The sequence below is a fragment of the Puntigrus tetrazona genome, chromosome 13, assembly GCF_018831695.1.
Source record: "Puntigrus tetrazona isolate hp1 chromosome 13, ASM1883169v1, whole genome shotgun sequence".
Classification (NCBI taxonomy): Eukaryota; Metazoa; Chordata; class Actinopteri; order Cypriniformes; family Cyprinidae; genus Puntigrus; species Puntigrus tetrazona.
Window position 1 is genome coordinate 7,179,280 of NC_056711.1, and position 16,781 is coordinate 7,196,060.

At 37.0% G+C, this 16,781-nt stretch overlaps 1 protein-coding gene across 1 annotated transcript in view; it reads left to right on the forward strand.

Annotated features, from left to right (window-relative positions):
* The window catches only part of atrnl1a (attractin-like 1a), a 184,631-nt gene that overhangs the window by 70,602 nt on the left and 97,248 nt on the right, over positions 1–16,781 (forward strand). The window contains exon 24 of the mRNA XM_043255880.1: positions 9,063–9,115. Coding sequence (XP_043111815.1) covers positions 9,063–9,115 — 53 coding nt within the window. The remainder of the gene's footprint in view (positions 1–9,062; positions 9,116–16,781) is intronic.

Genomic DNA, 16,781 nt, shown 5'->3' on the forward strand with positions numbered 1-16,781 from the left:
TTAATTTTAATGGCAACCTCTACTGTGCTGTGTCAGCGAGCCCCTGTTCTCAGTGGCAAAGGGAACTTATCAGTGGCTTAAATAGCACTTTTGGGGCTGACATTGTGCCCTGTGTGTGTGAATGTACTGAGGTCCATAAAAACAGAGTGCTGTGTGGATGTATTTGTAACAGGCTGCACCACCGCCATTGGCACTGATAATGTATTAAGCAGTAATGAGTTCCCTAGGACTTCAGGATAGTTCTCAAAAGTTTCCTTTTCCATACACCCTCTATCCTTTTTTTGTTTTAAATATCACATTTTTATAATGTGACCCGTGGGTGGAGAGTTAGATGGCACACAAGCAATAGAACTTCAAACGCAGGCCTGAACCGCATGGATGGATTTGTTCTGTTTGTTGGTACTAGCTGGGGTTGATGTTTCATGCAGCACATCACATGGCAGTGGAACTGATGCACATGTAGGAGTATTTACTCTGTTACAGTGCACTCATATGACTCATAGGACCCAGTTAGAAAAAAATAAAAATTCTGGTACCCACTTAATAGTGTTATTTCATTCCAGTAACTTGTCATTAAACAAACAATGGTTTCACAGTAAACTTTAAGAATTTTATCATTTCCTGTTGATTTAGTTTACTTGCCTATGAAGGTTTTATCAGAGAATGGAAAACTTTTGCAAAATAATGTAAAGTGCAGTAACAGTACTAAGAATAAAGTAAAGGCATTGCAATATAATGTTTCCTAATGTAATTTGTCCATCTACATTCCATTGGCTTAAAAAAAAATTCATAGTGATGCCTAGTATATTAGGACCATTATAGATTTTTCCATTAATCATGTTAGTCAATATCGCACATTTAAGGCGCATGCTCCTTTTTTGTATCCTTAGATTTTTATCTTGCATCATTCTGAACAGAAACAAAGTTTTTTTGCTACACAATGCAGTGAATTTTTTCCCCTCCCATCTGAATTTTCCCCGCTTCACTATATGGTTACTGTCAAATTTTTTATTTTTTTTCCCCATCATCACGCCCATTTATTGACTCCATACAATCTAATCCTGGTAGGCCTACATATATTTTCAGCACGGATTTTGAATCCAGTTCAAACAACCATTCCGAATCAGTTTCTTGAGTTCTAAATCTACTCCGAACTTCATTTAATATAAACCAGGATGCTGCATTTCTGCTAAAAGCAATGGTGAACAGGAATGCATTTCAAAATGAGCCAAAAAACATTAGGTCAGCTGGGTAGACATGCATTTTGTTGCCCACCTGTTGTTGCGTACAGTCACAAATAAGTTTACCTGCACGAAGTGGCTAGCACTAACTGTACTTTCACATCACCATAGGAACCGCTGAAGTGATTAAAGACAGTGACTCACCCAACATTCGCGATGCAGCCCGACTGCTGAATCACATGTCTTTAAGCATGTAACGGTGCATCAGCCTTGCTTCTATGAAAGCGTGATCTCCATATGCTTAATGGCCTACGTTTTAATGAAATGCATGTAATAGTGATGAAACATGCAGTATTTGTTGGACACACAGGTGGATCCATCTTAAACTTATTGGTGTGGCCTCTACTGTCTACATGCAGATTTGTAAATGCATATGAAAATGTGTGTGCTCTGATTTTGGTTTGTATTTGGGTCTGGATGTTTACGTCTGGAGTTCTAGGTCTGAATGTTTATCTGTGCCCCATTTTATCTTCAGATGTGCCTGTTTGTGTGTTCAGTGAAATGAGCTGGGTAAGCTGGCCCAACAGCTGTGAATATGTGTGTTTTGATGGACTGTTTCTCCTTTTCGCTTTCGTCTCTGTTGATAACATGCTTTTTTTGCAGTGTACCACACAACCTCACAACATGCAAAATGTTTGTTCTGTGTACTTCATATCTATGGTTCCGTGAAAGATTGCTCTGAACTCTTACTGCATTTCAGCTGTTTTCTCATTTGTGTCTATTTGTATTTCCCTTGAAGGATTTTAAGAGAAATGTCAGGTGTAAAATTGATATTTAATTGAAATCGAGAAATTATGACCAAGTGTTGCAGAAGACGAAACACACGATTTTTCTTTCATATTTGCTTTAGTCCTACCTTTGCTGCTATAACAGATTATAACAGTTTTTCCTTTAGATCTTTTAGATGTAGATCGATAGATACATACATACATACAGGAAATCGCTCCCTTTTAGAGCACCAATAAGCATGTTTCTATGTTTAATTTCATCCACAAATACCACGTAACACTTTAAGACAAAAATTGATAAACCTACTTCAGTGATACATTTAATAAACACTAATAATCTCTTAAAAATAAAGGCTCCTAAAAGGGATTACTTCCATGGCAGCAAATATAACATCTTAATAACCTAAGCGCCAATTTTCCTTTATAAATAATCTGTGCAATAGAAAGGTTGTATTGATGTCAATGTGGAAAGCATAGGTAATTCTTGAAAATGAGATTGTAAATGTTGAAAACTACAACTCGATTGCAGCTTTGGCATCTTGGCATGTTTGTGACAATATTTTCTGAAAGTTGTTCTGAAAAGTTCTGAAAGACAAGTGTCCATTTTGCTGTCATTGCACCGCCATTTTTAACATACCACGGTTACACTTTATATTGGTAGTACACTTTAGACATTCTACTAACTATAAGTAACTTTGTAATACTAAAGTAGTTACTAGTAGTAGTTAAAGTAGTCTACTAAAGTGGACTACCGAAATAATGTGTTATTAAAACAACTGATATATTAAGGCAATCTTATTTGTTGTTGTTTTTTTCATATGGCTCTCATTTCATGGTCACGTTTCATTTTTTCAGTACTATTTCGAAAGCAGTCAACCCGACATGACAAGGAATTCAACTAGTGTTATATATAGAGAGATTGACAGAAAGTGAGTGAGTCTCTAAAATCTGTGAGACAGTGAACACCAAGGTCTCTTTCAAGGTTCTTCTCTTTGTTGCTTCGTGTCTTTGTGTTTGAAAGCGCGAGAAAGGGCGAGAGTCAGAGGGAGAGAGTGTGAGAAAATAAAATGAGAGAAAGACGGATCAAGGAAAAGGCAGACTGAAGGGAAAAAAGGGAGGGAGCTAGCAGGTGGCCCATGGCCTGTTTTAGCCTGTTTCCTGTAATGAGCTGAGGTGTCTGTTGAGCACGGCGGGAGAGGCGAAGATGTGGTACTCGTTTAGAGGAGGGAAAGGTAGTCCTGTTGGAACAGTTCATAAAGACAGACATCCTCTCACCTGGATGTTGCACTGGGCTGCTAACATTAGTGTTATCCGTATGTGAGATACAACACAGTAGATTTCAGGTTAGACAGTTGAATGCACCATACAATTCTTACAAACCCTTTGATATTTTCCAATAAAGGACAACCTGCATAATAAACTATATAAAATGCACAAATGTGGGAAAAAAGCTAAACCGTTAAGTGACACTTTTTCGCAAGAAGATATAGTCCTTGATATGTAGATATTAACATACATTTTTTCTTCACTGTACACTGAAGAAAACATGGTGGATGATTAAAAAAATTTGGTAATTTTTAATTTGGTTATGTATTCATTCTAATATGTTCATCTCGCAATGGCATTCTAAAGGCTCTATTCTCTTATTGTATCTGAGTTCAAAATTATGCTTTTAAAGCAGAGTTTAAAGATGCTTGAACAAAAATAAATACTGGCAATGTGCATTTTGAAAAACTGCATCAGAAAAAAAAATCACTTAATTTGAAAAAAACTTTTATGCTCATTGGAGGTGTTTTTTGATTTGTGAAAAAAAATAATCGAATAAGGGAGATGGAATAAATTACTCCGTACGCATTAAAAATCATGTGACAGCATTAGCTGACTTCACAGACTGTTCTTATTGCACAACATCTGAAATGGTGTTATGGTCATAGAGCAAAGTCTGTTGTCAAAATATTTCTGTATTATTGCTTCCCAGAACTCCGAAAGTGATGGCTGCATTTATTGTGTTTCATTTGCTTGCTCTGAGGCACAAGTAGTTTATTATATGCAAAAAACATTGTATGTACTGGCTTCTCTTACATTTCTTGATATTTAGTGACGGTTTGACGATTTTGGATGGAGCTAGTTGGATGCTTATTCGCAAATGTTTTATGAGACATTCTTATTTTGCACATAAGATAAAATTCACTACTTTCGATGAAAACCCAGTAATAGAGACAACGGTGAAGATTTTTCAGTCACTGCTTCTGTAAGTTACATGTCTTCACCAGTAGGTGGTGACAAGTGGATGTTTTTATGAGTGAGTCATTTGAATCAAACATTCAATCGCTTCTTTCAAAAACATTTGTTCAGGAATGAACTTTCAGGGAAAACCCCGTAAGCACCTGCGTTTTATTGATGCTTTGTTAATATATATTTTCATTAGCGGCACAAAAGTGACAAAACTAGCTGGCACTACTACTATCTCTTTCTATCTATCCATCTATTTACGTAAGCTCTCAGACATCGGCAACAACAAATATTGTTTACAAAGTTTAGTCGTCTAGTTATTATTGTAAGCATTATGTTAATGATAAAATGCCATTTTTGGGTGTTTTATACAGTAGCCTAGCAGCATAGATTTCCATTCACCACACCTACTCTCATCTTGCTAATGTTTGTTTCATTTCAGCTTAATATCCCCTTTTTTTTACGTCTCGAACTGTGTGTGTGTTTATACGCTTTTGTTCCACGAGGAAGCCGCTATTTAATTAGACAGGCCCTCCTGAGGAGTACTCGAGCAAGAACGCTTAAACCCTGCGAGCAACAATTGCGTGTGCTTTTGTGAGACACGCACACACAGAGCTGTCTCAGTGTGAGACGTGGCACTCGGAGGATTTATCTGCTAATTCAGTCTCCTGCGAGCAGGCGCCACACACGTTCTGTTTATTTAGTCAGGATGAGGGCCTGTTACCGTGTGGCTAGAAGGATCAACACAGGGCAGTCGGCTTACCACTCTCTCCCTCACCTGCTTGTCTTCTTTCTTTCCTTCAAACTAAGTGAGCAGTAGGACTAGACAGATGACTAGAGGGCATGCCCACTGTCTGACACCTGCTGTTTTCATTTTCCATCCCCTTATTTGTTCTCTCAGTCCCTGTCTTGTTATGTCTTTCTTTCACACTTTTTCTGGACCTCATGGTGTGCTGCACTTGCTTTTAATCTGTTGGCCGACTGACTGATGCCATCCAACAGCAAGGAGGTCAGTAATACCTGGAGAAAGCTTAGCAATGTGTTAGCATTGCCATTCATCTCAGTGGCAGTTGCCCGGCCCGCTGGTGCAGGACACCTGCTGTTGCACAACATCATGTCATTTCTCGGTCCTTTCGACTTTGATTATTTGGACAAAAAGGTATTCTGGAAGTCAATGGCAACCAAAATGTTTGATTTCCAGAATATGTTCTTTTTTGTTCTGCTGAAGAAAGAGAGTCATACTGGTTCGGAGCGACATGAGGGTCAGTAAGTAACCGTTCTTCGGATGAAAAAAAAAAAGCTGAAAAAATGCCTTAACAGTTGGTACTCTATGGCACAGTGCAGTGTAAAGCCAAGGAGAAGAAATACGAGTTTTAAAAGCAGGCAGAAGTTGAAGAAAATTAGCAATGTTTAAACAATAATGAAATGTTTTGTTTTAATCGGAGCACAGTGTGAATGGTTGTCCCACTGTGTATGGTGAACACTCAGCATTAAAAACGTTCCTCGAATAATATAATTTTATTGGAGCCCTAGAGGGAACTGCCTTTCTTTTATGCCCTCTTTTTACGCCTGTTTTTGTCTTGAGGTGGTGTCATGCATGATTTTACCCTCCTGCTGAATCCTTTTCCCCTTAGAACCTAAAACAATTCTGTTGACTGAAAGATGTTTAAATCGCCCCATTATAGGTTATGAAAGATTCATACTTTTTTGGGGAGTTGGGTTTTAGGAGTCTAAAACAACAGGTTGTTATACATGCAAGGTCAAAAAAATGTCATTTTCTTATAATATGCATTTATTTGTTCAACAACTCACAAATGATTAGTTCAAGAATGAATTTTTTCATTTGATTTCCGTTGATTTCATTTAAAGCAGTCTTTGTGAACTTTAAACACTACAAACACGGCACCTAGTGGCATAGAATGAATTAGCATTTTCATTCAGACCAATGCGAAAAGAGCAACAATTGGGCGTTCAGTATGCTGATGTTTTATTTTGACATCAAAGTCAAACGGCTTGGGACTCGTTTTTTTTTTAAATGTCTCGTTGAGACTCTTTTGAGAGTCAATAACTTTATACACTGCACTTTCATACTTAAAACTTAGCAAGATGTTTTCGTTCACTTAGACCTCCGTTACACACGGCAAGAAAGCTCATTTTTTGCTCAGAGAATAAAATAACAACGTTTACTGTCTGTTCATGTTTGAATATAGATTAACTAATGTTAACAAACATTACATCTTATTGTAAAGTGTTACCGTTATCTTGGTAAATGACAAACCTACCCACAGATATTATTTCAGAACTACACTATTGTTCAAAAGTTTAGACAGTGAGGTTTAAAGAAAAAAAGTATATTCATCGAGGAGGCTTTGAAATGATCACACAAAAGATTTCTGTTTGCAGTAATTTTTTTTTTTACTTTCTATTCATTAAATAATCCAGAAATATTAACATGCATCGCTGTTTCCACAAAATGATTAAGTAATAATAATAAGTGTTTCTTTATAACAAAATCAGAATATTAGAATGGTTTCTGAAGGATCACGTGACACTGAAATAATGGCTGCTGAAATCACAGGAATAAATTGCATTTTAAAATATAAGAAAATAGCAAACAGTTATTTAAAATATAATAACATTTCCCATTATTTCTGTTTTTTTGCTGCATTTTTGATAAAATAAAAGCAATGTTTTTTCTTTATTCTATGATTTCAATGCAGTGCCCTTTTTGGGCCCTCGGCCACTTCTCCACTTCAAAGGGCAATTTGGTGATTAATCATGCGTGTTTGCCCTGCTGGTCCGTCCATCCATCTGTGTGTTTATTGAGCTCTGAATCCACACACATGAACTCACTGCTTCTCTAGCATGAGGTGAATAATAAACACTCGGTGTTTACATGCCAGTAATGAGTGTTTGCTTTAAACTGAACCAGACATGCCACTGTGTTCTTCACTCTCTCTCTCCCCGTCAGTCGTCCTCACAATCTCTTACAATCCTGACTGAATGTATTGATATCAAAAATGGGCATTAAAAATAAATGCTCTGCACAAAAACTTATCAGCACCTTTGCCCTTGATACAAGAACATCCCGATAGTTCTTCTTTTCTACTATGTAAGCTTACGCATTACTTTAACCCACTGTTTAAACTAATGCATGTTTCTCATATGTATTAAAAAGGCGTGTTTATGCTGTATATTCCACTTAGGGTTTTTTGCTCGTCTTTCAGATACAGAGAGAGTATGTGATAGTTTTGTGCTTTTGGCACAGCATGAAGGGTTTTGTTTGGTTTGTCAGTCTGAATTGATCAGAAGTGTGGTCTCATCCTCTTCTTCGGGCCTCAGAGGAGTGGGGCACCTGACGGCCCGTCCACTATAATCATCTCAAGCTCAGCTAAGAATATACTACCTGCAGCATAGGGAGAAATCACCATAAAAATACAACCACACAGCCCTTTATGGTCCCACAAACAAGAAACACACACACTCATGGTTCTGAGCCAAAGCAGCAGAATAATTTAGTGTTTGGTATGGAACAAATTTTGGTTCTTTGATATGGTATTTACACTACTATTAAAAAGTTTGGTTGTTAACATTTTTTAAATGTTTTTGAAAGTCTCTTATGCTCAACAAGGCTATTTGTTTGATTAAAAAAATAGAGTCAAGCCAGTAATAGTGTAAACTTGGGCTGCACGGGTTGTTGCTAAAATATCAATCACGATTTTTCTCCATGAGATCACGATTCTCCTGAGGAATTACCTGAGGTTCTGAGGAACCTCTGCTGGAATTCTCTGGTGACGCTTGAGATGATTGTGGCAATTAGTGGTGTTATCTTTTGCAATTTGGCCCTTTCACACAGGACACAGAATGCGCTGCCCTGGTTGCTAATGTTCAACTGTTGAACCTTACTGACGTTGCAGTGACAAGCCGCCCTAGAGCGGCACAAGCCATTTAAATTAATACGTTTCATAGCACTGCTATGATGTTATAATGTTATTGTGTGAGTGTGATTAATGTGTGGCATGATCTGAATGCGAATTGGCATAATTTAGAAATGAGATCACATTTATGTATCAATGGAGATTTTTTTTCTGATTAATCGTGCAACCCTAGTGTTATTGTTACTGTTATTGCAGTTGAAAAAAAAATGTTTTCTATTTGAATATATTTTAAAATATAGTTTATCCCTGGGATGACATTTTAGCTGAATTTTTAGCAGCCATTACACGCTTGTGAGAAATCAAATCAAAATCAAGAAATCCTTGTTTTCAAGTTCATGTTAAAGTCATCAGGGTAGCGCTAACAACATTAGTGTGTATGTTAATGTGTGTGTTTGTCTCTGAGGGAGAGGGAGTGGGAGAGATAGAGTATGTGCTTTCCATACCTGATAAAACTGCAAAACATTGAAACGAGCTGTCATTTTTATCTATATATATTATATATATATATATATATTGTATTATATCTATATTTATATATATATATATAGACAATAATAAAAACCATTTGGTGAAGTGATATGGAACTTTAATGTGGCCAAAGTGCTGTCTGAAACTATATCACCATGCAGTTCCCTGAAAACAATTAGCACATCTTAGAACATTCATCAGCCAATCAGCTTGAAGAATTCAATGGCCCCGTAGTATCATTTATTATGAGCACAGCATATTTAAAAACATATTTTAAAAGAAAAGTTGTATATCTGTTGTCTTGTGTTGTATAGCTATAGTAAATAAAAACTGAATTTAAATATTTTTGATGAACTATTTCTCTTGATGGGTCAAAACTTGCTCCCAAATCAATTTTGTTTGTGTAAATGCATCATATTTTTAAACTAATTGTTCTTTCTTTTAATTTACTGCAGATGTGATTCTGAAAATCGCTACCTTGGCAACCCACTTAGAGGAACATGCTACTGTAAGTAACCCTCACTGGCACTCTCTGCCTCTCACACACGAAACACACACGCACAGTCTCATAGGTCTGGTGATATCGCTAACTATTATATTTTATAGTATTAATGCATTCTGTCTCTTTTCATGGATTTTCAGTCATCTTTGAATCATCAAAATGTTCGATGTAAGATCCACGCAACAATAGAACAACAACACTAATCTAATGACACAGCCCTTAGGATGCTTAATGACCAAATAAGCAGCACAATAAAGTCATTGCAATAGTCACAATGTTGCTTAATTTTATGTAGCCAAAAAACAAACAAACCAAAAACATCACATATTTTTTGATTATTCAGTTTATAACCCAGCACTCACACACATTACCTGAGTCAAACCTACATTTCACGCACGCACTTTCAGACTCTTCATCCAGCGTTCACAAAGTAAACATATACTGAACCTTCTGGAAGCACAGCGGATGGAAGTCTTTCTATCTAACCCGTCATCAGGACTCCATCACACAAGCATTTATCTGTTATCAGCAGTATAACGCCACTTGTGTTGTTTGTCTTGGCTTCTGTCTGCTGTATCTCAATGCGTTCTTTGTGTTTGAGGTTGACCTTGTCACTAAATGCCAAGGGCGCAGCCTAAAGCGAAACACGTGTGCTCTTGGCTTCGCCCACAGCTGAGATGTGTAGTTCACATGTTGCACATACGGAGAGATTAAAAGAGGTTTAAGATCTCGCTACAGTTGTTTGTGGTGGATTTCACCTGGAATTAAAAATAATTAGGACATAATCATAGATGCCCTTGACTGAGGACAAGAGGTTTTTGGAGTGCGACTTCAAGTCACCGCTTCATTCTGCATATGAAGTGTTAATATAGATTAATCTCCAAAAAAACCAAACATTTTACCAAATGCAGAATAAATGTCAAGAAAAAGTTTCATCATTGTATTACAGTAGTTTTACCTCTTACCTCTTAGTTTCTTATTAGCATGCATGCTACTAAAATATTAGCCATTTATTAATGCTAATTAAGCACAAATTAATGCCTTATTCTACAAGACCTTATTCTACATCCCTAATCCTATCCAATACCTAAACTTAACAACTACCTTACTAACTGTTAATAAGCATCAAATTAAAAATGTATTGAGGGAAAAGTCGTAGCCGTAAGTGTTACCTTTTCTGAAGTGATAACGATATTTGTTTTGCATTTTATTAACGTGGAGAAATTATGTTTAATTGTTGGCAGTACTAAAAAATAGGACACCAGATTTTATTCAGAATTATTTTCAGCATCCGTGTCATGGACATTCACTCATGTAATCTGCTATCCTACCTTAAGCAGGGGCTTCTGTTCTATTTTCAAAGAAGTAAAGCGGACAACATATCCTCAAGCCACAATCACCGATTCTGACTTAAAGTGCCTCAGATGGGTATCCGAAGGTCAGAAAGTGCAGTGGGAAAGAGCGCCATTCTCTTCATTCTGTGAGGACGTGGGTTCTCATGTTTTTTGAGTAACAGTAATGTTCCCACGTCTAAATCCCTGATATGAATACGCAAAGTAGTTTGGACGTAATATAGTTTTCATTGTGTTTTGTAGGGTAAACAATTTATTTTATTTTATTATATTTTCTATTGTTTATTTTTGCATTTTACTTTTATTTTATTTTGTAAAGAAAGCTATCCTTTTATACTGTTACTAATGCATATTTCAAAATTTGCATCATTCCTAAGGTAAAAGTTTTTATTTGCCTTCATTTGCCCTTTTACTCTTATATGTTGTGAGCGTGTGCACTGCCGACTGTGCCACAGTGTACATTTGGTTATTATAGGATATTGCAAACATAATTGTAGAAGCAATCCATGATGGCTGTGCTTTGTGTTTCCGGCTCTCCCTGTTTAGCATTCTCTGTCTATCATAGAAAGTCTCTGTCTTCAGAGCACTAGATGGCAGCCTAACAGCTCTAGTACTGATCCACTTGTCATGATTGACAGTTTACAGCAGTCATAACTTCCTCACCTGTCCACAAAATAAAAGAAATGATATACAGGAAATGACACGGCCACAGAACAGAAGCATCATCTTCAGGAGCAGCAGACACAGGCTCTCTTAAAAATGACTCAGAGCTCGTCCGCACAAACTTCGAGACAGCAGGAAATTAAACTCTACTCAGTACTCAAAGAACATAAAAAAGCCTGTTGTAAATCATTACTCTTGTCACGTCCATTTCCAGAAATTCCATCCCAGACCAGATATGACCAACCAAACAAGGCTTTTGTAAACAGCCCCGTAATGCCACCGATGAAAGTTTTTAACACTAAGCTCCATTTGATTACGGAGTCTCAGATAAGCAGCGCACATCCAGACAGCCAATTTATTTTAATGGACGCAGAATCATCAGTAGGTGATGCGTTCTGTTCTTAGCAATTTGTGTGAAACTTGCATCTAAACACTTGTTTTTTTATTACCTTTTGGACTTTGGAGGTTTATGTCGCTTACTGGATATTTGCGTTTTGTACTGCGCTACAAAAGCAAAAGGTATGTTATGGTGGAAAGGCGCTTAGCATTATGATTAATCAACACATATAGGAGATGACTGTGTGTCAGAAGCACGTGTGAGGGGTTTGCAACGCTTTTATGAGCAGATCAGACTCGCATTCCCTATATATAGGAGGATTTATTACCAATGCATTATTTATAATTGACCTCCCCTCCAGTCTCTGCAGCACAATACTATTATATCACTTTATGATTGATAGTGCACTGCATCATATCCTCCTGTGGTCAACAAATCCTTTCCAGCATCCCCTCTTCCCAGCTGAATTGCAACACGCATTAAAAAGCGGATTCCCATTGGATGTTTTGTTGTAAAAGGCAGATAAATACACACCTGTGACTGAACGTTCTATATCGAAGGGTTAGTTCACTCCCCGCCAATTTGTTTCACATTCATTTTATTCTGTTTTAACATTCTTTTTCTTTCTTCTTCTGAATACAAAAGGCGATAATTTGGAAAAAATGTTTTTTGTACATACAATAAAGTCTATGGAGTCCACGAATATTTTTGTCAGCTGAACCACTTTAATGTAAAATATTTTCTTGACGTACCACCTGAGAATTTAATTATCATTCAATATATTAATAATAGTAATAATAATAATATTCATTATTATTATTATTCTAATTAATTTTTAACTTAGCAAAATAAATAAAACTGATGTATTACTGTTATAGTCACATTGCAAAAAATAATATTTGATGATAACTAATACTAGTTAATTTTACAGTAGCACTAATTTTCTTACGTGCTACACTTTCAAATGTACAAACCTTTAAAGCTTTTAGCATTTCAAACTTCAAATTTTATTTTACCAGTAAACTTCTATCCACAATTATGTTATGCAAATGTGAAAATGAAGTAAACCTGGCGCTTGCTGCGTTCCCAAATGCACGTTAAACTCACAGCACATGCTGTAAGGCATCTGATGTCAGTCATGGTTAGTTAAAATAACCTCTGTGGTATCTATGATTATATTACACTGGAGTTCAGATAAAAGCAACTGTTCTTCTTCATTTCATACTCCTTGTATGGTGTACTGAATTCGGAAGTGTACACTGCAGTTGGCCTGCAATCTCTCTCACAGACACGTATAGACACTCACACACACACACACACACACACACACACACACACACACACACACACACACACACACACATCCCAGCAAACACAAGCAGTGCCTCACACTCCCAGAATCCAGCTGTTATCTCTTACTAGCGCTGCTCCCATCACTCTGTCACGATGGATTTCATCATACGTGTGCAGTGATTCAGTTGTCCTGCTTCGAATATGTGGGGCGGACACACTCGCTAATTTGACCAATTAAAGCCATGAAGAGAGGCTAGTCGGAACTAGACAAGTCTAACTCCCCAAGGGAACGTCAGTGACATTTACCCACTGAGTGGGATTGATGTTTACGCTTCGTCTTTGTAACAGGCTTATTCAACCAGCCTTGAATGCACTAATGTCTGTTATCACAAGGAGAAAAATCAAGGGCCATCAAATATGATAATAGTGGTGATGACGATAAATTCAGCCCACTGTAATGGTAATTGAATGTGTCCTTCACCAACACAACAGATAGCTGTATATTACAGTTTGACCTCAAGTGTCATTAGATCCTATTGCAATTGCCATAAACATGAGGTTGAATGTGGTGCAGTCAAAACTCTCATCAAATCATTGTCTTTATTTGACTCGAGGACACATTTACTATGTTATATCATATTCTAATAGAACAGAGTTTTTTTGTTAGTGTCAGACTTGTGTGCCCTTGCCCTGTGTTTTTCTATGTTTCCGTTTTCTTGTGTTGGCTGTTAAATGTCTTATTTGTGTCTGCGTTCCATTGATTATACTATTAAAAATAGTTTCGTGTTCATTCTGTTTCCTTGTTCTAAGGAAGGTGGTAGCAGTATGTGACCGATTAGCCAACGAGAAACAATTTATTAATTTAGATGACGGAGAGCCCGTGCCCAATGAGACGTTAGTCAAGGTGCGAGAGCCACAGAATGGAGCTCGGCCTCCTGTACCACTGCTAATGGGTGAAGTAACTGATCATCTGGGGCTGCCAGATATGGAGGAGGATTTCATAGAATGGGAGACTGTTCTGGAGATTGACCTGTCCCCTCCACTCTCTCCTTAGTTCCCATTGGTTGGAGTGTCCCACGGAGTAGCTCGGACTCCTCCCCAGCCCGTTGACACTCGGGTTCCACTTTGGCTCTTAGCTCCTTTGTCTCCAAATTCTCCCGTGGATCCTCCAGCTCCACTTGGCTCCCTTGTTCCTCCGGCTCTGCTTTAGTCTGGAGTTGACCATCCTGTGCCTTGGGACTCCACTCTTATGGCTGTGTCTTATCCCTTCATCCCTTTTCTTTTCTTTTCTTTTCTTTTCTTTTCTTTTCTTTTCTTTTCTTAATTTACCGCATTCTAAAGCATAACATTGTCATTTTTGCTCCACTGAATTTTGGAAAAGAAAAAAAAACGAAATCCTTGTAATTGAGCAAACCAAAACCTTCTCCAACGTGCTTTGCAATTTGTGAGCAAATACTACAAAAAAAAAAGACTACAAAACTACAGAATCTACAAATCACCATCATGAGATGAGATTAAAATTACTAACAACTTTTTTTAGGCTGTATAGAGTCAATTCTTTATTTGAATTTGAATAGGAGGCAGTAACTTTATTTATCATGCGCTTTTGCATTTACAGCTTGCGGAACGTTTATATCCACATTACACACTGCGTGAAATGTAATATCGCAAATGGCATAATAGGGGCACTTTAATGTATATTAATTTAATTCAGCTTTCTATTGTTGATAATCATCGATATTGACTGATGCGAAAAGAAATTATTGTGATCACAAAATTATTGTGATAATTTTTTTGGCCATATCACCCAGCTCTATTTATGCCTGATACACTGATTGACTGCTAACGTCCCTCAGCCTGAATCAAAGCCATAACTTTTTACTGTTTAAAACACACCCAATGAGCGTCCCACCAGCCAGACAGACACTACCAGACACCCTCAGGCCCCTCATCAAAAACTAATCAGGCATTCTGCCTAGACTGCTAAATACTTTCAGTCAGGCTGTTTTCTGCTTGTGCACAAAGGCACTGTTATTTGGACATCTAAGGGACTATCTTATTTTCTTAAGATAATTGTATTGGCTTTAAGCCTTAGATGTAGATATCTTTTCCAATCAAGACAATGTTACAGTGCATGAGGATGAAATTGAATTTTTATTTCTTCATTGTATTTTGTTCACGCTGATGATATGGAGATAAAATTGATGTGAAGATACATCTGTGATGTAATCATTCCAGAACTTCTAATGTCAATTGATTCTTTCTATTTATGCCTCTTTAAAATATAAAAGTTCTTTAAATTATATAAAGTTCTTTAAATTAAGTTACTGCAGATACGCAGTGATAATGGAGATGTTGCTTGAGACTGTGTCCATTTGTCACATTAGACATATAATAGTCAAGTTGAGCACATTCAAGCTGTGTTCTGCACAATTTGTCAGAATAGAGAAATTGCATATCATGCTTGCACAATGCATAATGCATAATTTGTATAATTTAGATCATATTTTGAGTTTTGATGTTTTATTTGTAAACATCTGACCTTGTATTATCAGGTGTAGTTTAGTAATATGCTTTTGTTATGCATACGTAGATGTCTACAGTGTAAAAAACTCAGCATGAAAAGCTCATTGCATTCACAAGGACCATGTGAACCAGTGTATATTTAGCTTCAACTTATTATTTAAGGGCAGTGTGCCATTTTCTTTCCTGCTTCTAAAAAAGATGACTCCAGATGTCCCCAACTCTCCGCTGTTCTCATTACCGCCAGCAAGGTGTTCCAAAATTGAGGATGATAACGTTTATGGTAGAAGACATTAAATAAAATACCTAGATCCCATTTGCCAGGGATGGCTTTCTGTTATTGCTTCATTTCAGACCTCTGAACCTGGAAATGAAATGTGTTCTGGAGGATGTTTAGGGGAAAATATACTTTGCCTTGATGAGACTGTTACTTGAGATTCCTGTAATAGCTTTATTGAATTATGTATTGTAAATAAATGTGTGCATTTCATAACCAGAGCACGTCAGAAGACAACAATGATGTCTTGCAATCAGAATATAATCTTTAGGCTTCTTATGTATGTTCTGTTTTACTAGACGATGGTTAAAATATTCCAGAGTTCAAGATAGGTTAATAGCCTCATATGGTAATAATTTCATTCCTCTGAAATAGAAGAGCACTTTTTTTCATCCAGTTTCTCTAAATTAAATAACCACAAAATAACCACATTTGTAGTGCTCCGTGATTTCTCTCAAGGGGAAAAATTGATTTACTGGCTAAATTTGTGCAATTATTTGGCTTATTATAATCGAACGAATGCAAAAATGTTGAAAGCAGGGAAAATATTTTAAAGTATTGTTATTTATGTTTGTGTAATATTTGCATTGTGCTTAATGTACGTTTGACACACATTCACTCACACACATATACACATGCAGTCATGCAAGCAAGCACAGACGCACACTCAAAAATGTTAAAATCATAACAGCAGGGAGTCTAAGAGAGTGGCAAATATAGCTCTCAAGCACATAGACGTAATGTATATCCTACAACCCAAGACACCATTCCCTTCATGGGATAGAAAATCTTTCTGAAGTTTACCAAAGACCCTTATGGGATAAACATTGCTTTGCTATGTACCTGGGGCAAGAATAAAGAGAGAAAGAACCAACAATAATCTCTCTATTTGTGTGACAGAGGAGGGTACTGAGTGGTCAGAGAAAGAGATAAGCTCAAGACGGCTGCTTTGATCTGATCTGCGGTAATTCTCCATCTCTCTGTGGTTGCAGAACGCACACGGCTATTTGTTGAAGCTAATATCCTTTAGTTTCGGTCGCTTTCTGTGAACATTTCCCAATCTGCTATGGTTTAGTATGAATTTGCTACGTCATGCATGGATATGTAGAGATAAACATATAGTGAGCAAGGCCTGGAATTTAGTGTGGGGTCAGAAATGGTTTGATTTGTTTACTTGGTTTGCAATTGCTCATTTCAAGGTCTAAAGTTTGAAGGGCTGATAATGTG